The sequence below is a fragment of the Pan troglodytes genome, chromosome 20 (genome assembly GCF_028858775.2).
Source record: "Pan troglodytes isolate AG18354 chromosome 20, NHGRI_mPanTro3-v2.0_pri, whole genome shotgun sequence".
NCBI lineage: Eukaryota > Metazoa > Chordata > Mammalia > Primates > Hominidae > Pan > Pan troglodytes.
Window position 1 is genome coordinate 44,747,912 of NC_072418.2, and position 22,674 is coordinate 44,770,585.

A 22,674-nucleotide genomic window follows, 5' to 3' on the forward strand; every position below is an offset into this window, starting at 1 on the left:
AAAAAAAAAGAAGAAGAATCCAAGGGGCAGGGCAGGCACCTGTAATCTCAGTACTTTGGGAGGCCAAGGCAGGAGAATCACTTGAGGAAAAGAGTTCAAGACCAGCCTGGGCAACATAACAAGATACCAGCTGTACAAAATTTATTTTTTAAAAAAGAATAATCCAAGGATGCCCAGCATTGTCAATATTGTACTGGGATGGCCTAGCCAACACAGATCAGCTGTCAGTATTTTTTTTTTTTTTTTGAGACGGAGTCTCGCTCTGTTGCCCAGGCTAAAGTGCAGTGGCGCGATCTCTGCTCACTGTAAGCTCCACCTCCCGGGTTCACGCCATTCGCCTGCCTCAGCCTCTGGAGTAGCTGGGACTACAGGCGTCTGCCACCACACCCAGCTAATTTTTTTGTATTTTTAGTAGAGACGGGGTTTCACCATGTTAGCCAGGATGGTCTCAATCTCCTGACCTTGTGATCCACCCACCTTGGCCTCCCAAAGTGCTGGGATTACAGGCGTGAGCCACTGTGCCTGGCCAGTATTTTTTTTATTATTATTTTTAGAAACAGGGCCTTGCTCTGTCACCCATGCTGGAATGCACTGGCATGATCATAGCTCACTGTAGCCTTGAACTCCTAGACTCATGTGATTCTCTCACCTCAGCCTCCCAAATAGCTGGGAGTACAGGCACACACCACCACACTGAGTTAATTTTTATTTTTTTACAGGTGTAAGCCACCACCCCGGGCCAGCTGTTGTTATTAACAGGTTATTATTATCTGCCCAGAAAACCCCAAAAGAGCCTACAAACAAATTATTAGAAGTTATAAAAGAGTCTAGAAAGATGCCTGGCTTTAAGATCAATATACTATACAAAAATCAATTGCGACCAGGCATGGTGGCTCACGCCTGTAATTCTAGCATTCTGGGAAGCCGAAGTGGGTGGATTACCTGAGCTCAGGAGTTCGAGATCAGCCTGGCCAACATGGTGAAACCCCATCTCTACTAAAATACAAAAAATTAGCCAGACATGGTGGCTCGTGCCTGTAGTCCCAGCTACTCGGAAGGCTGAGGCACAAGAATCGTTTGAACCCAGTAAGCAGAGGTTGCAGTAAGCCGAGATCACACCACTGCACTCCAGCCTAGGTGACAGAGTGAGACTCTGTCTAAAAAAAAAAAAATCAATTTCGCATCTATACGTTAGAAACAAATAGAAAATATAACTTTTAAAAGACACCATTTATAATAACAATAAATACTACAGATTATTTTAGACTAAATATAACAAAAGATGTGCCAAATCCTAATACAGAAGACTTTTTAACTTTATTGAAAAATATTAACAACCTTAAAAAATTGAGAGGCCAGGCACGGTGGCTCATGCCTGTAATCCCAGCACTTTGGGAGGCCGAGGTGGGCGGATCACCTGAGGTCAGGAGTTTGAGACCAGCCTGACCAACATGGAGAAACCCTGTGTCTACTAAAAATACAAAATTGCCGGGCGTGGTGGCGCATGCCTATAATCCCAACTACTCGGGAGGCTGAGGCAGGAGAATCACATGAACCTGGGAGGCGCAGGTTGCAGTGAGCCGAGACCGCACCATTGCACTCCAGCCTGGGCAACAAGAGTGAAACTCTGTCTCAAAAAACAAACAAACAAACAAACAAACAAAAAAACTATAAGGAATGAAGACAAATATTCTAACAAAGAGTTAGTATATAATATATAAAATATAGAAGAAAGCTTACATATCAAGAAGAAAAAGTTAACCCTATAGAACAATACAGCCCCCACCAAAATGGTCATTTTACAAAAGCAGCACAGTCGAGTCTTAGAAGTGTTGGGAAGCCCTCTCCCTCTCCCTCTCCCTCTCCCTCTTCCTCTCCCTCTTCCTCTCCCTCTCCCTCCTCTCCCTCTCCCTCTCCCTCTCCCTCCTCTTTCCACGGTCTCCCTCTGATGCCGAGTGGAAGCTGGACTGTACTGCTGCCATCTCGGCTCACTGCAACCTCCCTGCCTGATTCTCCTGCCTCAGCCTGCCAAGTGCCTGCGATTGCAGGCGCGTGCCGCCACGCCTGACTGGTTTTCGTATTTTTTTGGTGGAGACGGGGTTTCGCTGTGTTGGCCGGGCTGGTCTCCAGCTCCTAACAGCGAGTGATCCACCAGCCTCGGCCTCCCGAGGTGCCGGGATTGCAGACAGAGTCTGGTTCACTCAGTGCTCAATGGTGCCCAGGCTGGAGCGCAGTGGCGTGATCTCGGCTGGCTACAACCTCCACCTCCCACCCGCCTGCCTTGGCCTCCCAAAGTACCGAGATTGCAGCCTCTGCCCGGCCGCCACCCCGTCTGGGAAGTGAGGAGCGTCTCTGCCTGGTCGCCCATCGTCTGGGACGTAAGGAGCCCCTCTGCCTGGCTGCCCAGTCTGGAAAGTGAGGAGCGTCTCTGCCCCGCCGCCATCCCATCTAGGAAGTGAGGAGCGCCTCTTCCCGGCCACCATCCCATCTAGGAAGTGAGGAGCATCTCTGCCCGGCCGCCCATCGTCTGAGATGTGGGGAGCGCCTTTGCCCCGCCGCCCCATCTGGGATGTGAGGAGCGCCTCTACCCGGCCGTGACCCCCATCTGGGAGGTGAGGAGCGTCTCTGCCCAGCCGCCCCATCTGAGAAGGGAGGAGACCCTCCACCCGGCAACCGCCCCGTCTGAGAAGCGAGGAGACCCTCCGCCCAGCAACTGCCCCGTCTGAGAAGCGAGGAGACCCTCCGCCTGGCAACCGTCCCGTCTGAGAAGTGAGGAGCCCCTCCGCCCGGCAGCTGCCCCATCTGAGAAGTGAGGAGCCTCTCCGCCCGGCAGCCGCCCCGTCTGGGAAGTGAGGAGCGTCTCCGCCCGGCAGCCACCCCGTCCGGGAGGGAGGTGGGGGGGTCAGCCCCCCGCCCGGCCAGCCGCCCCGTCCGGGAGGGAGGTGGGGGGGTCAGCCCCCCGCCCGGCCAGCCGCCCCGTCCGGGAGGGAGGTGGGGGGGTCAGCCCCCCGCCTGGCCAGCCGCCCCGTCCCAGAGGGAGGTGGGGGGGTCAGCCCCCTGCCTGGCCAGCTGCCCCGTCCGGGAGGTGAGGGGCGCCTCTGCCCGGCCGCCCCTACTGGGAAGTGAGGAGCCCCTCTGCCCGGCCAGCCACCCCGTCCGGGAGGGAGGTGGGGGGGTCAGCCCCCCGCCCGGCCAGCCGCCCCGTCCGGGAGGGAGGTGGGGGGGTCACCCCCCGCCCGGCCAGCCGCCCCATCCGGGAGGTGAGGGGCGCCTCTGCCCGGCCGCCCCTACTGGGAAGTGAGGAGCCCCTCTGCCCGGCCAGCCGCCCCGTCCGGGAGGGAGGTGGAGGGGTCAGCCCCCCGCCCGGCCAGCCGCCTCGTCCGGGAGGTGAGGGGCGCCTCTGCCCGGCCGCCCCTACTGGGAAGTGAGGAGCCCCTCTGCCCAGCCAGCCGCCCCGCCCGGGAGGGAGGTGGGGGGGTCAGCCCCCCGCCCAGCCAGCCGCCTCGTCTGGGAGGTGAGGGGCGCCTCTGCCCGGCCGCCCCTACTGGGAAGTGAGGAGCCCCTCTGCCCGGCCACCACCCCGTCTGGGAGGTGTACCCAACAGCTCATTGAGAACGGGCCATGATGACAATGGCGGTTTTGTGGAATAGAAAGAGGGGAAAGGCGGGGAAAAGATTGAGAAATCGGATGGTTGCCGTGTCTGTGTAGAAAGAGGTAGACATGGGAGACTTTTCATTTTGTTCTGTACTAAGAAAAATTCTTCTGCCTTGGGATCCTGTTGATCTGTGTGACCTTACCCCCAACCCTGTGCCCTCTGAAACATGTGCTGTGTCCACTCAGGGTTAAATGGATTAAGGGCGGTGCAGGATGTGCTTTGTTAAACAGATGCTTGAAGGCAGCATGCTCGTTAAGAATCATCACCACTCCCTAATCTCAAGTACCCAGGGACACAAACACTGCGGAAGGCCGCAGGGTCCTCTGCCTAGGAAAACCAGAGACCTTTGTTCACTTGTTTATCTGCTGACCTTCCCTCCACTATTGTCCTATGACCCTGCCAAATACCCCTCTGCGAGAAACACCCAAGAATGATCAATTAAAAAAAAAACAAAAAAAAAGCAGCACAGTCAAGGCACATATGAAAAGAAGCTCAACCTACTTAGTAACCAGGAAAATACAAATTCAGACCATAATGAGATATCATTTCATACCCAACAGAGTGGCAAAAATTTTTAAGTGTGAACAGTTGAAGGGCATGTATTTCAACAAAAATTCTTTACCCTCTCACCAGTAATGTATAACTGCTACAACCATTTTGGAAAACAATTTGGCATTTACTCCCAAAGCTGAACAAACCCTACAGCCAGCAATTGTACTCCTGGGTGTATACCTATGAGAAGCTCTTACACATATGTACAAGACATGTACAAGAGGACATGCATAAGAATATTCATAGCAGCAGTAGCCAGAGTATCCAAAAACTGGGGAAGAAATCCACACATAATTGACAGAGAATAGATCAGTTGTGATACAATAGCACAGTAGGATGTAACAACAGTGAAAATGGAAGAACAAAGTCCCACACGGAAACGTGGGTGAATGTTAGAAACATAATGATGAGTTGTTTAAAAGCAAGTTCCAAGCCTGGGCAACATAGCAAGACCTTGTCTCTACTAAAAATTTAAAAAATTAGTGGAGTGTGGTGGCACATGCATGTAGTCCCAGCTACTCAGGAGGCTGAAACGAGAGGATCACTTGAGCCTGGGAGGTCAAGGCTGCAATGAGCCATGATCCTGTCACTAAGTTCCAGCCTGGGTGATACAGCAAGACCCTGTCTCTAAAAATAACAATAATAAAATAAAAAGCAAGTTCCAGAAAACTACATATGATACCATTTTTACAGAGCTCAAAACCAGGCAAATCTAAACAATATTTATTGTTTAAATGTATAATACATACATGACAAAGTATATAAAAATCCAATCCAAGCCAAACTAAATAAAATATTGCCTCCTCATGGGAGGAGGCAAAGGAGTGGATGGGGAAAAGAACACAGGTAAAAAGCAAGTTATTCCTGATGCTCCATTTCTTGGGTTAAGTGATGAGTCCATGGGGTTTGTTAAATCACACTCCACATCCAATATTTTTATTACATATAATCCTTTGTATGTAGCAAATATGTCCTGTCCCTGGTATCAGGATTAAGCCATCCATTTGTGACACCTAGGACACCATTTCCTTTGACTTGTTAATTCCCTTTGAAGGTCATTGATGTCCTCAACCACCTTGGCTAGTGGGATGAAGACAATCTGTGGAAGTATGTCTTGGCCCACCCAGGCCTCAGCTCAGCCTTCTAAAACTAATAGCCCAGCTGGTCAGATGCTAGGAAGAGGTGGGCAAAGCCCACTGATAAAACTCATCTACTAAAACCTCCCTCTATGACCTAAAGCCTCTTGTCGTAGGCTCGCTGGTCTCCACCCAGCCCTGTTCCACTTGCTGTGACTATTCTGGCTTCCCAACCACCCCTTCCAGAACCTAGATTGGTCATGGAGGTCACAGAGGTCCATGGTAACCGAAACCTCGTGTCAGTCCCACTTCTGAGGCCAGGTGCAGGCACCTGTGCTGCAGACCCCACTTGCTCAAGCTACTAACAAAGGTCGGCTCCGTGGCCTTGAGGAGTTAAGCCTGTGTCCTCGCCTGTAAAATGCAAATACAGAAGTGATGACATCTATTTAATAAGGTTGTAGTAAGGATGAACAAGGTAATGCACAGAAAATGCCTAACCCACAGTAAAGGTACCCTACGTCACTGCCTCTAAACTTCACAAGATAGTGGGAGAGAATTAAACTGAGCTCCCACACATAAATGGCCTGACACAGAGACTCTCCATTCCCTACTTCCCACCCCTAAACATACAAACTCTGTCTCACACACACACACACACACACTCATTCACTCAACTTAAAAAGGCAAGAAGTTGCAGAGTGAGTGTATCTGCTGCCCCCTTATGGCCAGAGAAAAGAATCACACTGTTCTCCTTTCCTAGGAACCCAGAACCAAAACTCCGGGTGAAAAAAAACCACCCCAGCCCTGCTCTTTCCTCTCTCCCCTATTTGCCAACTTACCAAAAAAAAAAAAAAAAAAAAAAAAAAACAAACAAACAAAAAAAAAAAAAACAAAAAACTACTGAACAGATAAAATAATCTCAGGTCTCCAAATCTCTCAATGAAATTGCCTCAGCAGGGACAGAAATCTGCAGGGGAGGTAAGGGAGATGCTACTTTGAGCAGGTTTCACCTCCTAGAGCTAGTTTCTTCTTTGCAAAATAGAGACAAAAGCTGCCTCACTGAGGTCTTGTGAGGATTAAATGATATCCTGTATGTAAAACACTAGCACAGATACTAGCACAGTGTCTGGCACACATAGTAGATACTCAGTAAGTAATCCCAGATAATAATCACCCTGGGGGTCAAACACAGTAGCTCCCATGTAAAATCCCAGCTACTGGGGAAGCTGAGGCAGGAGGATCACTTGAGGCCAAAGATTCGAGACCAGACCGGGCAACATAGTGAGACAGACCCCCATGTCAAAAGGAAAAAAAAAAAAAAAGAATTGGCCTGAGGAGGCTCTTCTCTAACTCATAAGACACTTCCTTTTAAAGAGGAGGAAACTGAGGCCCATAAAAAGGGAGAGATTTGGCCAGGGTCTCGGAAATCAGACCCTGATTAGTAGCTGAACCCAGGCTGGAGCTCAAGCCTCCAGAGGAAGGGGAAGGAGAAAAGGAATATTTCAGCTCCCCCAGTTGCTGGGCAGGACACTGTCACTTTGCCAGGCTCCTCTTCCTGGGTCCCCACCTCCCTGGACATGCTTGGCCTTCCTCACACCTTCCTCACCCCTGCACTCTCATGGACCACAGGACAACGCAGAAAGGGAACTCTGCTATTTTATTTGTTATGTGAAAGAGTCTGGGTGCTTGTCGGGTGCAGCTAGATGGTCAGTCCCTGAAGGCAAACAGGAGGCCTAAGACGACACCCCAAGCAGGATCTTGCCTGGAGGATGCTGCACCAACAATCTGAGACTTCTCTAAGATGTTGAGGACCTCAGTCACTTTGATGCTCCCAATATGATGAAAATCCACTAAAAGCTGGTTATGTTCACGAGCACACCCCATGAGGAGGAAGGTGGTATTGAGAAACCCTGTAAGGAAGAGAGGGAGAAGTCAGGAACACTTTCAAGACTCAAGAGCCCTGCCTTCAGCCAGGTGCAGTGGCTCACACCTGTAATCCCAGCACTTTGGGAGGCCGAGGCAGGTGGATCACTTGAGGACTTGAGGCCAGGAGTTTGAGACTAGCCTGGCCAACATGGCAAAAACCCATCTCCCTTAAAAATACAAAAATTAGCCAGGTATGGTGGCACATGCCTATAATCCCAGCTACTTAGGAGGCTGGGGTATGAGAATCACTTGAACCTGGGAGGCAGAGGTTGCAGTGAGCCGAGATCGGACCACTGCACTCCAGCTTGGGCAACAGAGCAAGACTCCCATCTCAAAAAAATAAAAAAAGACCCCTGCTTTCTCCCCAGAGGCCCCTCACAAACCAGAACACCTGCTCTCCCATGAGAGACTTAGGCACCAGGCGCCTTCCCCTTCCTCCTTGGAATTCATGTGCCCTGTCCCTTGCAACCCCAATCCCATCTCTGGATCCCACCAGCCTCTCTGAGATGTGAAGGTGCTGGACAATGCCTGGCAGAGAGTAGGCATTTGATAAACAAAATTCCTCTCCTCTCACCTGCCTGAAATTTTAAGGTGGAACTGTAACATGTAGAAGCAGCCAAGGGGCAAGAATTAGTGGTGACAAAATTTGGGAGGCAATCCTTCATGTGCTCGCCCACACAGGTCGGGCAGCTATGGGACGCAGATGTGATAGACTTAGGAGCGCTGGCCTTGAGTTTCACAAAAGGCTCCAAATTGGTGAGGTTGTTGCAGAGATAAGACCGGCAGACGCGACTGTAGGAGGCAATGGACACTCCGGGTGGGGAAACAAGGTAGGAGATTTGCGCAGGGTAAGACGAAGACGAGCTGCAGCCTTTAAAGCCCACGACTCCCCTTGCAGTCCCTGAGGAGCAGAGGATTGAGAGAGCTCGGATCAGTGTCACTGGCCTCACCCAGAGTCCTCCCTCCCCCCAGCTCTTTCTGCACCCACCCTGCCTGTCACAATCTGTGCCTCCCTCCCCAACCCCTGTGTCCACTCAATGCAGCTGCACAGGGCTCAGATGCTGGGGTCTCCATCTGGATCTCCTCATTCTTCCACTGCAGGACCCCCCTAGCCCCCACTCCTCTCTCCCTTGTGCCCTCCTCCAGGGATCTGTCCACCTCCATTCTACCCACTTACCCAGCCCACACCACAACCAGTGGGGCCCTGCCCCTCTCCTGCCAGTGTCCTGACATTATCCAGATAAAAATGATGGCCAGGCACAGTGGCTTATGCCTGTAATCCGGACACTTTGGGAGGCCAAGGTGGGCAGATCGCTTGAGCTCAGGAGTTTGAGACCAGCCTGGGCAACATAGTAAGAACTCCCCATCTCAAAAAAAATTAAAAAAAAAATATATATATATATATGTATAGTAACTATGTGGAATTCTAATCTACAGTCCCTCGGTGCTGGGAGTGGAGCTGGGGGTCAGAAGAGCAAGCAAAACGAAATTGATCAAACTTAGACTGCTTCACCTGTCTCAATGAACACTAGCGTCTCCTCGCAGCCCTCTTGCAGCTTACACACCATGTTCCTCATCAGAAGCCACTTCCAGTTATGGAAAGCAACAGCTCTGAATCTTGAGGCTGTTGCTTCATAGCACAAAAGAGCTCCAGCCCCTAAAAAGAGAATACTCTCCCAGTCATTGGCCCCTCATATCTCCTTCTGAGCCCGTGAACTGCCAACCAAGAGTTCAGCCCCCACAGGTCCTGTCCCCAGTGAAACCTAGATACCCAGCCCTCGTTCCACCAGTGACATGAATCCAGCCTCCCACCTTTCTGGGTCTTATAGCATCCAGCCCCACAGGACATACGAGGCAGAGTGGAGATGGCCCCTAGAAGGCAGAACAGCTGCACAAGTCTCAAATGCTGGGGTCCCATGGCCCTGTGTCTGGGTCCTGGGTGCTAGAGGTCAGTCTGGAATCAGTTTCAGTCTGGATCCCAAGCTCAGTTCCCGTCAGTCCCCGAATTCTTTGTCCACCTGTCTCTGGGTCACTGTTTCTGGAGCAGAAAGTTGATTGCATCAGCTTCTAGGACATAGGCTCCCTCAGACCTTCTGGGTCACAGGTCTTCCCATCTCCACTGTCTGCCCTCCAGTCTAACCTGCACCATCCACCATCTTAGCTTCTCAAAGCAGGACTCTCACTCTCCCACTTAGGTCCTCCCATTGGACAAGGTGCTGAGCAGAGAATCCTGGCTTACTGATATGCAGGCTGTTCTCCAGCCAGAGGCAATGAGATCAGAGAAACAAATAGATGTTTCAAACTCGTGTGTGTGTGTGTGTGTGTGTGTGTGTGTGTGTGTGTGTAAGTTAACATATCACTAAATAACCCTTGGTTCAACATGGAAATTTAAAAGTATTTAGAACTGAGGTGAGGAGCAGTGGCTCACGCCTGTAATTCCATCACTTTGGGAGGCTAAGGCAGGTGGATCACCAGAGGTCAGGAGTCCAAGACCAGCCTGCCAAAATGGTAAAACCCCATCTCTACTAGAAAATATAAATTAGCCAGGGGTGGTGGCATGAGCCTATAGTCCCAGCTACTCAGGAGGCTGAAGCATGAGAATCGCTTGAACCCAGGAGGCGGAGGTTGCAGTGAACCGAGATCGCGCCACTGCACTCCAGGCTGGGCAACAGAGAGAGAGACTCCATTTCAAAAAAAAAAAAAGTATTTAGAACTGAATAATAATAAACATACTACATAACACACACATTCACACACAGACATAGACACAGACAGACACACACATACACACACACACACACATAAGTGCATGTAAAATCTGCTGAAAACTGAATAAGGTCTGAAGTCTAGGTAAGAGTACTGTACACCAGCCCAGGCATCACGACAAAACGCCATCTCTACAAAAAAATACAAAAATTGGCCAGGCATGGTGGCATGCACCTGTGGTCCCAGCTACTTGGGAGGCTGAGGTGGGAGGACCACTTGAGCCCCGGGGATGGAGGTTGCAGTGAGCTATGACTGTACAAACAGTATTGTACAAATGTCAATTTCCTGCTCATATACTACGGTTATATAAGATGCCCCTACAGGGAAACTGGAGGAAGGATCCAAGGGACTCTATGTACCACTTTTGCAACTTCCTGTGAGCCAATAATCATTTCAAAATTAAAGGGTTTTTAAAATATATACAGCCGGGCGCAGTATCTCCCGCCTGTAATCCCAGCACTTTGGGAGGCCGAGGCAGGCGGATCACGAGGTCAGGAGATCAAGACCATCCTGGCTAACACGGTGAAACCCCATCTCTAAAAACACAAAAAAATTAGCCAGGCATGGTCGTGGACGCCTGTAGTCCCAACTACTTGGGAGGCTGAGGCAGGAGAATGGTGTGAACCCGGGAGGCGGAGCTTGCAGTGAGCCAAGATTGCAACGCTGCACTCCAGCCTGGACGACAGAGCGAAACTCCGTCTCAAAAAAAAATGAAATAAAATAAAATATATACATCAAAATTTGAGACACAGCTAAAGCAGTATTTAGAAGTAAATTTATACTTTTAAATACATGTATCAGGAAATGTGAAGCATTAAAAAATAAATATATTCATGAACTAGTTCAAGAAATTGTATAAGGAGCAACAAAGCAATTCTCTCCTACCCAAAAAAGAATGGAAATAAGGATGATAGCAGAAATCAATGAAATAGTAAACAACAACAAACATTATTACAAAAAAGATCCATTCTATGAAAAGATTTAGTTAGTTCGCTGGCAAACCTGATCAAGGGAGAAGATGCAGGCCGGCACAGTGGCTCATGCCTCTAATCCCAGTGCTTTGGGAGGCTGAGCCAGGAGGATCCCTTGAGGTCAGGAGTTCAAGACCAGCCTGGGCAACACAGTGGCTTATGCCGGTAATTCCAGTGCTTTGGGAGGCTGAGCCAGGAGGACTGCTCGAGGTCAGCAATTTGAGACCAGCCTGGGCAACACCTTGTCTATACCAAAAAAAAAAAGTTTAAAAATTAGCCAAGCATGGGAGTGCCTGTAGTCCCAGCTACTCAGGAGGCTAATGTTGAAGGATTGCTTTAGCCTCAAATCACAAGGTCAGGAGTTCGCGACCAGCCTGGCCAACAAGGTGAAACACTGTCTCTACTACAAATACAAAAATTAGCCCGGTGTGGTGGTACGTGCCTGCAGTCCCAGCTACTAGGGAGGCTGAGGAGGGAGGATCACTTGAACCCGGAAGCCAGAGGTTGCAGTGAGCTGAGATCATGCCACTGCACTCCAGCCTGGGCAATAGAACAAGACCCTGTCTCAAAAAAAAAAAAAAAAGTGAAGAAATGCACAAACCCAGCAATAACCAAGGAAATGCAATCTGTCAAATTGTACATCTCTCAGACTGGTAAGGATCAGAAAGCTGGGAAAAGACAAGTGTTGGCAGGTATGTGGGGATAAAGGAACCCTTGGCCCCTGATGCTCATGGCATTATTTGGAGGGCTGGGGAATAAAACACTATTTCTGGACTCTGAGAAACAAAGGAGTTGAGAGTTCTGACCAGGATCTCAGGCCCAAAGCAGCATTGCAGGGGTCTGACACTACATGGTCAAATTGGGTTTATAAATACCCATTTCCAGTATACCCTACATAGGTATTACAAAAATGTCCACCTTCATCTACAAAGGAACATGCACAATAATGCAGCATTTTCTTTTTCTGAGACTGGGTCTCACTCTGTTGCCCAGGCTGGAGGACAGCTGTGCTCACTGCAGCCCCCACCTGCCAGGCTCATGCAATCCTCTCACCTCGGCCACCCAAATAGCTGGGACTACAGGTGTGCGCCAACACACCCAGCTTTGTAGAGATGGGGTTTTTCCATGTTGCCCCAGCTGTTATCAAACTCCTGGGCTCAAGCAATCCACCCACCTCGGCCTCCCAAAGTGCTGGGATTACAGGCATGAGCTCCCATGCCCAGCAAATGCAGCATTATTGTGGTGATGGTAAGTTGAGACAATGGGAGCTTCCCTCTCTGAGACCAAGTGAATGCCAAACATGCTGGGGATGTACGCTATGGAATATCACGCAGGAGTTGGAAGAAGTTGATTAGATGTACACAGGATGTGAGGCAGGGTACAGTGGCTCACGCCTGTAATCCCAGCACTTCGGGAGGCTGAGGTGGGCGGATCACCTGAGGTCAGGAGTTCAAGACCAAGCTGGTCAACATGGCAAAATCCTGACTCTACTAAAAATACAAAAATTAGTCGAGTGTGGTGGTGGGAGCCTGTAATCCCAGCTACTCAAGAGGCTGTGGCAGCAGAAGAATTGCTTGAACCCGGGAGGTGGAGGGTGCAGTAAGCCAAGATCACACCATTGTACTCCAGCCTGGGCAATAAGAGTGAAACTCCGTCTAAACAAACAAAAAAAAAAAGTACACATCATGACAGAATGACAGAATGTGTACATGGATAGAATGTAAAATCACAGTGCTGATTATTATAAATAGTATATAACATAATATCACTTGCATAAATTAAAAACTCAAACAGAGGTCGGGTGTGGTCGTTCATGCCTGTGATCCCAGCACTTTGGGAGGCCAAGGCAGACAGATCACTTCAGGCCAGGAGTTCTGGACCAGCCTGGTTAATATGGCAAAACCCCATCGCTAAAAAAAAAAAAAAAAAAAAAAAAAACACTACACACATCCTGGGAGAACACACACACAAACCAAAAGATACATATTAACCACCTTAGAATGACAATTGCCTATAAGAAGGTTAGGGAATGAAAGTGGGGAATTGGTGGAAAATAACAGTGTAGGAGGGGGTACAAAGATCACTGACCTTGGCCTCAGAGACCCAGGTTGGAATCTTTACCCCTTCATTTACTAGCTGTCCAATTTGTTGAACTCAGAGCCTACTACCTTCTTTATAAAATGAAGTATAATACATCTCATAGGGTCATTGTGAAGATCAATAAAATTATTACCATAAGTATTAGGCAAATGCTAAGCTCTTTATAATCGTTGGTTACCCTGTTCCTCTACCACTATCCCTCCCTCCCACACACACTTCCTCTCACTCTCTCTCCACTACCTAAAGGATCAAGTTCAACCTCTTTAGCTGGCCTTTAAGCCTCCCCCGACCACACCCCACCCCACCCCAGATAAGCGCCACCCAACCTTTCCAATTTTATCTAGGACAGCTCCCCTGCCCAGCAGTCCAGCTAGAGGTCACGTCGGCCACCCTTTTCTGCCTGCAATGCCTCAGACACACATGCTCTGTAACCCAGAAATCTGTGGCCAAGAAAGGTGCCAAGACCCGCAGAAAAGCTGGGACACAGGAAAGAGAAACGAAGGCTGACAACAGATCTCACGGGGGTGAGGGGGATTAGGCCAATCAGAGAAGACAGCACACGCCAGCCTCAGATGCAGAACAACTGGACCTGGACCTAACAAGCTGAGTACAAGTGGAGACGCAACCAGAAAAGATTGAAGTGAAATCCTCAAGCAAAAAAAAAAAAAAAAAAAAAAAAGGATGGAGCAGTAGTCAGAGGGGATGCCACCCCTACAAAAGACAAACAAATTGATGGAATGGAACCTTGCAGGGAGACAGAGGACCAGCAGAGAGAGGGAGGCGTAGGAAAATGAGGAGTGGGGCACAAAGGTGGGGCTCTCAGGGAGAAGAGGAGTCGATTTTAGAGGGGGAGAAGAAAAGGACACAGAGCTGGCTGCACAGAGAAAAGGGGCCAAGGCAGAGAAGATGGCGGGATGGCATGAGACGGAGTTCACAGAGATACCCAGAGAAGGCGACGATTACACAGAGGAGCCCCCAGAGGGGCGAACTCTTGAGGAAGATGAACGCGGAGGGTGGAGCCAGCCGGAAATTCAGAAAAACTAGAGGCGTCCCCGGTAGCGAAGAAGCCGGGAAGGGGCCAGGCTATCAGGGCATGAAGCATGGGAGAAAATGGGTCCGAAGAGGGAGAGCGTCCGAGGGAAAAGGAAAATCAGAGATTAGGAAAATCACAACCGACACAAAGACAAGAAGAGACACAAGGAAAGGGGTGCAATCTGAGGAAGGAGGGCCCGGTAAGCAACCCGGTAATCACAGCGCTGGGAGAGAACGCATAAAAGAAGGGTAGCTCAGGAGTTGTGGGGCATCGGAAGAGACATAACAGAAAACGCGGGCCTCCACTCAGCAAAAACAAGCCACGCGCGAAGTCGAGGTACAAGGCAAGGGAAGGCCAGAAACGAGGCAACCCGTGCGCAGACCGGGCTTGGTCAACGCCCCAGGGGCGGGGCCAGGCGGGCCGTTCCTGGGGGGCGGGGCCAGCCTCAGTCCAATAAGAGGTACTCGACGCCCCATTGGCCACCTGCCTCGAAAGGGGAAAGACAGTCTGGGCGGGCAGGACGTGCGGAGGGAGAGGCAGCGGTGGCGCGAGGCTCAACTCGAAGCGCTATTGGTGGGACTGATAGTCTTGTGCGCCAAGAAGCTGGCAGAAGGGAAGGGGCGGGACATCAGTTCAGGATCTCAAACCGCATTGGTCGTCTGCCTCGGCTGAGAGAGGCGATGCTTGAAGTTCATTGGTCCTTGTGAGACAGGGTAAGAAAAGCAGCGCGAGCTTGGCCGTTCCTCTGGCCACTTTCTCACAGTGTCTTTGGGCGTCTTCTTGACTGAATCTGACTCCATTGGAGGCTGTGGTAACCGTGAACTAGCTGCACGAACACGGTCCCTCCTGCCTTTCCGTCCTCCTCCCTCTTAGCCGGACTCCCTAACCCAGGCATCCCCTCTCCTCCCCCTCGCGCCCCTCCCGCCCTCGCGCCCCCTCTCCCCTTCCCTGCCTCGCGGGCCCCTTGGCGCGTTCCCGGTTCCCCACTCGCTCCCTGGGGCACGGGAAGGGGGGAGGGGGACATGCATGAAATTAATTGTTGGTAGTGGGCACAGGAGCAGGAAGCGCTGGACACAGTGACTTCACATGTTTACACAAAAACCTGAATAAGGTGTGAGCGCAAGAGAGACATTAGTGCCCCAAGGAGAAGGTTTTTGGCCCAGATCAGGGCCTAGCACATGACAGGGGCTCAGTAACCATTTGTGGAATGAATGAAGGAGTGAAGGAAAATAACTTGAAAGTGGGTCAGGTGGCGGGTGCGGTGGCTCATGCCTGTAATCCCAACACTTTGGGAGGCCGAAGCAGGCAGGTCGCTTGAGGCAGGTCAGGAGTTCAAGACCAGCCTGGCCAACATGGTGAAACCCCATCTCTACTAAAAATACAAAAATTAGACGGGCGTGGTGGCACAGGCCTGTAATCCCAGGTACTCCGGAGGCTGAGGCAGGAGAATTGCTTGAACCCAGGAGGCAGAGGTTGCAGTGAGTCGGGATTGCACTACTGCACTACAGCCTGGGCTACAGAGTGAGATTCCATCTCAAAACCAAAAAAAGAAAGAAAGAAAGTGGGACAGGGGAGCCAAGCGTAGTGGCTCCAGCCTGTAGTCCCAGCTACTGGGGAGGCTGCGGCAGGAGGATTGCTTGAGCTCAGGAGGTGGAGGCTGCAGTGAGCCATGATCACACCACTGCGCTCCAGCCTGGGCAACAGAGCGAGACCCTGTCAATAAAAAAAAAAAGAAAGTGGAGTAGGGAATCCATGAGAATAAGGTAATTATTGGGGGTGCAAGAGAGGGTTCTGATTTAAAGGGGTACAAGAACAAAATAAGACTGAAGGAATGCAAGGAGGCAGTTGCTTTGCAGGGCATAGATGAGACTAAGAATTGAAATTGAACTAAGAATTGAAAGGGGCATAAAACTACTGGTAGGCATTGGATAAATGCATGAGAGTGGGGTGAGCATTGTTGAAGAGGATGCCAGGAAACACTGTTGGGACGGAACAGGGTGCTTGTGAAAAGGGGATGTAGGACTCGCTGAAGGGGTATGTGAGGACATGAGTAGGTTGGAACCTAGGATGTGTGTGTGGGTGGGAAAGTGTTTGGATTGAAAGAAAAGAATGTTTGAATTGAAAGAATACAGAATGCCGGGCGCAGCAGCTCATGCCTCTGATACTAGCACTGTGGGAGGCCAAGGCAGGAGGATCGCTTGAGCCCAGGAGTTCGAGACCAGACCAGCCTGGGAAACATAATGAGACCTTGTCTCTATAAAAATAAACAATTTAAAAAAATTTTTTTTTGAGACAGAGTCTTGCTCTGTCACCCAGGCTAAAGTGCAGTGGCGCGATCATGGCTCACTGCCAGCTCCGCCTCCCGGGTTCACGCCATTCTCCTGCCTCAGCCTCCGGAGTAGCTGGGACTACAGGCGCCCGCCACCACGCCCAGCTAATTTTTTGTATTTTTAGTAGAGACAGGGTTTCACTGTGTTAGCCAGGATGGTCTCGATCTCCTGACCTTGTGATGCACCCGCCTTGGCCTCCCAAAGTGCTGGGATTATAGACTTGAGCCACCGCACCTGGCCTAAAAATTTTTAAATTTAAAAAAAGGGGGGATGGGTGCAGTGGCTCATGGCTATAATTCCAGCACTTTGGGAGGCCGAGACAGGCAGATCACTTGAGGCCAGGAGTTCGAGACCAGCCTGGCCAACATGGTGAAACACCATCTCTACTAAACATACAAAAAAAAAATAGCCGGGCATGGTGGCTCTTGCCTGTAATCCCAGCTACTCAGGAGGCTGAGGCAGGAGAATCGCTTGAACCCGGGAGGTGGAGGTTGCAGCGAGCCAAGATCGTGCCACTGCCCTCCAGCCTGGGAGACAGAGCGAGACTCCATCTCAAAAAAAAAAAAAAAAAGAAAGAACACAGAAGAGGAAGAGGAGAGGGGTTTCTGAAGAAGGAAGATACCTGAGAAATGTCATGGGGTAAAGAGGGGAGAAAGCTGGGAAAGAAGCCAGGATCAGGGCGGGGTCTAAAGAGGGGCAGGATGGAGACCTGCAGGTGTGGTCTCCAGGGCAGGAGGGTTGTTAGGGGCAGGCCCACCTGGCTATGCTCACCTTCCACTCCTGCCCCTAGATCCATGGAACCCAGTGACATGCCTGCTGGCTACCACTGCCCCTTAGACTCTGCCCCCTGGGATGAGACCAGAGACCCCCAGAGCACAGAGCTGATCCCCAGGAGAGCCATCAGCCGCTCTCCAACCTGCGCCCGCTGCCGCAACCACGGTGTCACCGCCCATCTCAAGGGCCACAAGCGCCTCTGCCTCTTCCAGGCTTGCGAGTGTCACAAATGTATCCTCATCCTGTGAGTATGAGGTCTGGGAGGGGAGGAGGATGAGCCTCCTCCAAAGGGTGGCTGACCTTTGACTTGCAACTCCCCACTTTTAGGGAGCGCCGCAGGGTCATGGCTGCCCAGGTGGCCTTGCGTAGGCAGCAGGAGGCGCAGCTAAAGAAGGACCTGATGAGGAGAGGGGAAGCCTCTCCCAAAGCTCCCAACCACTTCAGAAAGGGAACCACTCAGCCACAGGTCCCCTGTGAGTGTCTCTGACCAGCGATGGGGCAGGAGTTTGGGTACAGGAGGCAGGTATGGGAAAAAGAGGCCCAGTCCTGCTGCTGAATTGGTGTGCGACCTTGAACTAAGGGTTTCTACTCCCTCGGCCTCAGCTGTCCCAGCGTTGAGAGAATGCAGCGAGTTCTGTGGGTCAAAAATGGGCTAGAGGCCGGGCACAGTGGCTCACGCCTGTAATCCAAGCACTTTGGGAGGCTGAGGCAGGCAGACCACGAGGTCAAGAGATCGAGACCATCCTGGCCAACATGGTGAAACCCCGTCTCTACTAAAAATACAAAAATTAGCTGGGCTTGGTGGCGCATGCCTGTAGTCCCAGCTACTCGGGAAGCTGAGGCAGGAGAATCACTTGAACCCAGGAGGCGGAGGTTGTAGTGAGCCAAGATCACGCCACTGCACTCCAGCCTGGGCGACACAGCAAGACTCCATCTCAAAAAAAAAAAAATGAGCTAGATGGGGGAGATGAGAACTGTCTGGGGTTGGGGTAGGATAGGGGTCAGGAGAAAGGGCTCATTAGAGCTCTCCCTGGTCCTTCACAGCTGGAAAGGAGAACATAGCACCCCAGCCTCAGACCCCCCATGGGGCAGTCCTGCTGGCACCGACACCCCCCGGGAAGGTAAGGAGAGGCTGGGGCCTGAGAAAGTGTCCCCCACCCTAGTTCCTACCCAGACCCTTTCTTCTGTGCCCTCAACACCTGGGTTCTAGCCCCAGCCCTGGTTTGCTATGTAATCTAGTCAAATCACTGCTCTTCTCTAGGCAAAATGAGGGGAAAACGAGGGCCTCCCAGCCCCAAAGTTTTGGGGTTCTGCCCATATCCCAGAATACACTCAATCCTTCTCCAGCCTTGTACCCAACTCCAGCCTGTGCCCTCTGCCCCTGCAGAACTCCTGTGGGCCTCTGCTGCTCAGCCATCCCCCGGAAGCCTCGCCCTTGTCCTGGACTCCGGTGCCTCCTGGCCCTTGGGTCCCTGGACACTGGCTGCCTCCAGGCTTCTCCATGCCACCACCAGTGGTGTGCCGCCTGCTGTACCAAGAACCTGCTGTCTCTCTGCCTCCCTTCCCTGGTAAGATGATAATTCAACATTCATTCAACAGATATTTGAGTGCCAATCTGCCACATATTGGAGAGGGAAGAGGAAGAAAGCATAGGTGGGGAGAGGGAGGAAAGAAACTATGACCTTGACCCCTATACACTCTGCATTCTTTTATTCTTATTAGGCTTTGACCCTGGCACCTCCCTCCAGCTGCCCACTCATGGGCCCTTCACCACCTGCCCAGGATCTCACCCAGTACTGACAGCTCCTCTTTCTGGAGAGCCCCAAGGGCCCCCTAGCCAGCCCCGCACGTGAGTAGGGAGAGAAGGATGTGTCTCATAAGCCTAAGCCTGTGCTGTGTCCAACCACAGTGCTGGTGTCCAACCACAGTGGATAATGAAGATGAAAAGGTCTCTGACTAATAGGCAAGGCAGAGCTGTCCTAGTACTGCCATTTCCTAGCTGTGATGCTTTGGACAATTATCTTTACCTCTCTGAGCCTGTTTTTCTATCAGTAAATTGGAGACACTATTACTTACCTCTCTGATTGTTGTAAGAATTAGCAATAATGTATGGAATAGACCTAGCACAGACTCTTTAATGGTAGCTGTTATATCTGCTTAGACAGATTTGATGGGGTAAGATTGCCTGCTGATATGGGGGGCAGAGATGGTGAGAGCCTCAGAGACCCAGGAGAGGGGCCAGAGGCCATTAGGAAAAGCTTCCCAAGGGTGAGCCAAGCTCTCCTTCAAGTTCTATGGGGATTGGGGAACTGGGGGAATGGGACCCAGACTCTGATAGGTCAGGGACAGTAATCCCAGTCTTCTAGGTGTTTTTTTAAAAACCGGCATCAGGTGGGGCCTGGTGGCTCACACCTGTAATCCCAACACTTTGGGAGGCTGAGGTGGGAGGATTACTTGAGGCCAAGAGTTTGAGACCACCTGAGTAACTGAGCGAGACTTCGTCTCTACAAAAAAATTAAAAGAGCCAGGAATGGTGGTGCACACCTGTTTTCCTGGCTACTTAGGAGGCTGAGGTGGGAAGATGGTATAGGCCCAGGAGTTCAAGCTTATGGTGAGCCATGATCACACCGCCACTGCACTCCAGCCTAGGTGACAGAGCAAGAGCCTGTCTCAAAAAAAAAAAAAAAAAAAAAAAAGACACTAGTGATTTCCCATAATCCTCACAGTAGCCCTGGGAGGAAAAACTGGCAAGGATTTTTACTTTACTGAAAACAAAATAAGTCAAGACACAGCTTAATGGCCCAGCAGGCTCTCAGATTCCCAGATCAAAACATGGCAAAACCTTGCCCCTCTTTCAATGTGTGCATGTCTGTTCATCTGTTTAACCACCCTGGCATCTTCTCTCCTTGTTTCTAGACACTCAACTCTGATACTCCAGCCCTGTGGCACCCCAGACCCTCTTCAGCTACAGCCACAGGTCCTGGGAAAGAAGTGGGATCTAGGGCCCTGGGAGGAGGTTGAGCCTGGGGAAGGAAAAAGCAGGAAACTGAAGGAAGCAGGGGCTGAGGAACACTTAGAGGGTGGGCAGAAGCGGGGGTTCCCAGTCTGCTTGTCTCCCTTTCCCTTGCAGGCCTCTGGAGCCTCGTGCCTGGCCCGGACATCTGGCCCCTCAGAGTGGCAGCTGCAGCAAGAGGCAGCTGAAGCCCTCGTGGGGCTGAAAGATTCATCCCAGGCTCCTCGTGTGACCCCTTCTGTGCCCCCCAACCCTGCCTGGATCTCCCTGATTCACCCCTGTGGCCCACCAGGTGGGCCATGAAAGGAGAGGATGGATAGGGATGGCTGGGAAATGGAGATCACTGAAGTACACAGGGACTAACCAAGGAGATGAGGGGGTCGACAGGTTGAACGTCTTCAGGCCCAGGACCCCAAGCTCCTCAGCCTGGCCCCTGGGATTGCAGTTGAGAGTTATTCAGTGAATCCATTTTATCAGTTTGGCACTCGACAGCAAATTTCTTGATATCAAGGAAAGTGGGGCACTGAGAAAGGCAGGGACTTGCCCAAGGGCATATAGTGAGACAGTGGCAGGGAACCCAATGCTCTGTCTCTGGACCCAGGCTGCCTGCTGAAGTCTGAAGTGGGGTCTGGCCTGGGAGGAGGTCTGATAAGTGCCTTCAAGGAGCTTCCGTTCTAGTTAGGGAAATTGGATGCCTTCACAAGGCTCAGTGACAAACCTGGAGAAGATTGGAGGAACCTTGAAGAGTGAGAAACACCTAGGGGGACAGACAGGGAAAGCTGCGAATTCTCTTGTCCAAATAGTGGATCGGGCAGACTGGCCTGGAGGAAATGCTAGAACAGAGGGAAAGGAGGCTGGAGAGGCTTCTGATGCTGGAGATCCGGCATGCCAGGCTTAGGTGTCTAGAACAGCAACTGTACGTGAAGGGGAGCCAGGGAACGTTTCTGAACTAAGCAAGGACAAATTCAGAGACCCTGAGCTTTAGAAAGACAAGTGGGTGGCTTTGATGGACGGTTTGGAGGAGGCAAGACTGGAGGTGGGAAAATTAGCAAGGAGGTCTGTGAAATAATCCAGGAGAACAATGATGAGGCCTGGATTGGATTCGGTAAAAAGAGGGGGTTGCTAGAAGGAAAAACAGGTGTGACCTGATCCTGCCCCTTCCTTCTTGCCTGTAGCTCCTGCTGGAGGAAGAGGATTCCAGCCTGTTGGCCCCTGTCTTCAACCCAGCCCAGCCCCCTCTGTTGCTCTGCATATTGGCCGTCTGGGGTCCATCTCCCTCCTGAGCTAGAAACCCGGAGATGGAGGCTGTCTTGCTATGGCAGGGAGGTGACAGCCTGCTGGCACTGTATATTTAGTGTCTTACTTAAGGATTTATGCATGGAATTTAATGTAGTACAAGCTTCGGGCTTTTTTGTTTGTTTGTTTGTTTGTTTAAGCTTTCAGGTGCTTCATTAGCTTTCAGTTCCTTTGGTAGTGTGGGCATTTCCTTGGCTGACAGTGGATATTCTTGTACCCTTCTTGGGTCCTGGGATCTCTTGAAATCCCCTATAAAGAGAGAGTTGTGCTATTTAAGCTGACCAGTATCTATAAACGTGTTTGCATGAGTTTACATCCCAGGATTCCATGATTCTGTAAATGCCTATGCATTCATGTCTGTCTCCATGCATGTGAAAACAGGAGGGTGTTTTCATTTTGTGTCTAGGTTTGTGTGAGTAAGCAAGAAATAAACCTTTGTTGTTGTAAGCCACTGAGATTTGGAGATTGTTACCACAGCCTAACCTAGTCTATCCTGACTGACAGAAAGGACTTGTTCATTTTGCTTCTCAAAGTGAAAAATCTGTTATCCAGTAGCTACCATAGATGAAAACAAACTTGGATTTTTTTCTTTGTCCAAATAAAAAAAAAATGATGTAAAGAAATAATGGGGGATTCACTGATTAATTGCCCGCTCTGTGCCAGGCATAGACAGTTTCCAGCTGTCTAGAGGGGCTACAAATCGAAATGCCTACAGGGCTGAGCAGATCAAATAAATGAGTAAAGAAGGCCAGATGGACCCTGGCAAACTGAGAATGGATGCCTTGCCTAAAGAGCAGCCTCCTTTTGGCCCTAGCAGATTACTGCCAGGCGGGAATGTGGACTCAGTGTTGCTCCATCTTCTGATTTTTTAAGAGAAACTGGAAAACTAGATTTCCATGTAAAACATCTTAATTTTCAAATGTTGGCTCAGTTTTCTTCTTTAAATTCTATACGTGCCAAATAAAACATATTTTCAGGCTAGCTTTGGCCAATGGAATACCAATTTGATACATTTTCCAGATGGGGAAATTGAGGCTAACCAGAATAGAAAGAATCGAGTTAGTCTTTATCACAAGTTTTTCCTCAACTAGGGAGGTTCACGTGTCTGAGTTTCGAAGGATCCATAAAAGGTTAAGAAACATTTATTATCATTTATTGAGTGCCCACTCCATTTGATTCACA

The 22,674-nt window shown here is 50.5% G+C and overlaps 2 protein-coding genes across 26 annotated transcripts; one reads left to right on the forward strand and one right to left on the reverse strand.

The window, feature by feature from the left end:
- Positions 1-6,921: 6,921 nt before the first annotated feature.
- Positions 6,922-14,655, reverse strand: LYPD4 (LY6/PLAUR domain containing 4). 15 transcript variants are annotated; one of them, XM_054672540.2, is made up of 7 exons: positions 13,373-13,866; positions 10,978-11,192; positions 9,350-9,459; positions 9,061-9,247; positions 8,723-8,866; positions 7,784-8,110; positions 6,922-7,193 (listed from the first exon to the last, which is right to left on the reverse strand). In XM_054672540.2, the coding sequence occupies exons 4-7, from the start codon at positions 9,125-9,127 to the stop codon at positions 6,991-6,993; spliced, it is 741 nt and encodes a 246-aa protein (XP_054528515.1). In that variant the 5' UTR covers positions 9,128-9,247; positions 9,350-9,459; positions 10,978-11,192; positions 13,373-13,866; the 3' UTR covers positions 6,922-6,990.
- DMRTC2 (DMRT like family C2) lies at positions 14,546-22,115 on the forward strand. 11 transcript variants are annotated; one of them, XM_063800254.1, is made up of 9 exons: positions 14,546-14,792; positions 17,200-17,427; positions 17,511-17,656; positions 18,228-18,304; positions 18,571-18,751; positions 18,906-19,032; positions 20,100-20,160; positions 20,314-20,488; positions 21,372-21,939. In XM_063800254.1, exons 2-9 carry the CDS (start codon positions 17,204-17,206, stop codon positions 21,482-21,484), a joined length of 1,104 nt encoding a protein of 367 aa, XP_063656324.1. In that variant the 5' UTR covers positions 14,546-14,792; positions 17,200-17,203; the 3' UTR covers positions 21,485-21,939.
- The last annotated feature ends 559 nt before the right edge of the window (positions 22,116-22,674 follow it).

Excerpts from the sequence above, each read along its gene's own strand:
- LYPD4 (XM_016934155.4), bottom strand. The coding sequence starts at position 9,127 with ATGGGACCCCAGCATTTGAGACTTGTGCAGCTGTTCTGCCTTCTAGGG. Across the intron at positions 8,111-8,722 it reads GCTAGTGTTCATTGAGACAG|GGACTGCAAGGGGAGTCGTG; the intron begins GTGAAGCAGTCT and ends TCTGCTCCTCAG. Across the intron at positions 7,194-7,783 it reads CACCTTAAAATTTCAGGCAG|GGTTTCTCAATACCACCTTC; the intron begins GTGAGAGGAGAG and ends TCTTCCTTACAG.
- DMRTC2 (XM_016934065.3), top strand. Across the intron at positions 18,305-18,570 it reads CACCGACACCCCCCGGGAAG|AACTCCTGTGGGCCTCTGCT; the intron begins GTAAGGAGAGGC and ends CTGCCCCTGCAG. Across the intron at positions 19,033-20,099 it reads CCCCCTAGCCAGCCCCGCAC|ACACTCAACTCTGATACTCC; the intron begins GTGAGTAGGGAG and ends CCTTGTTTCTAG.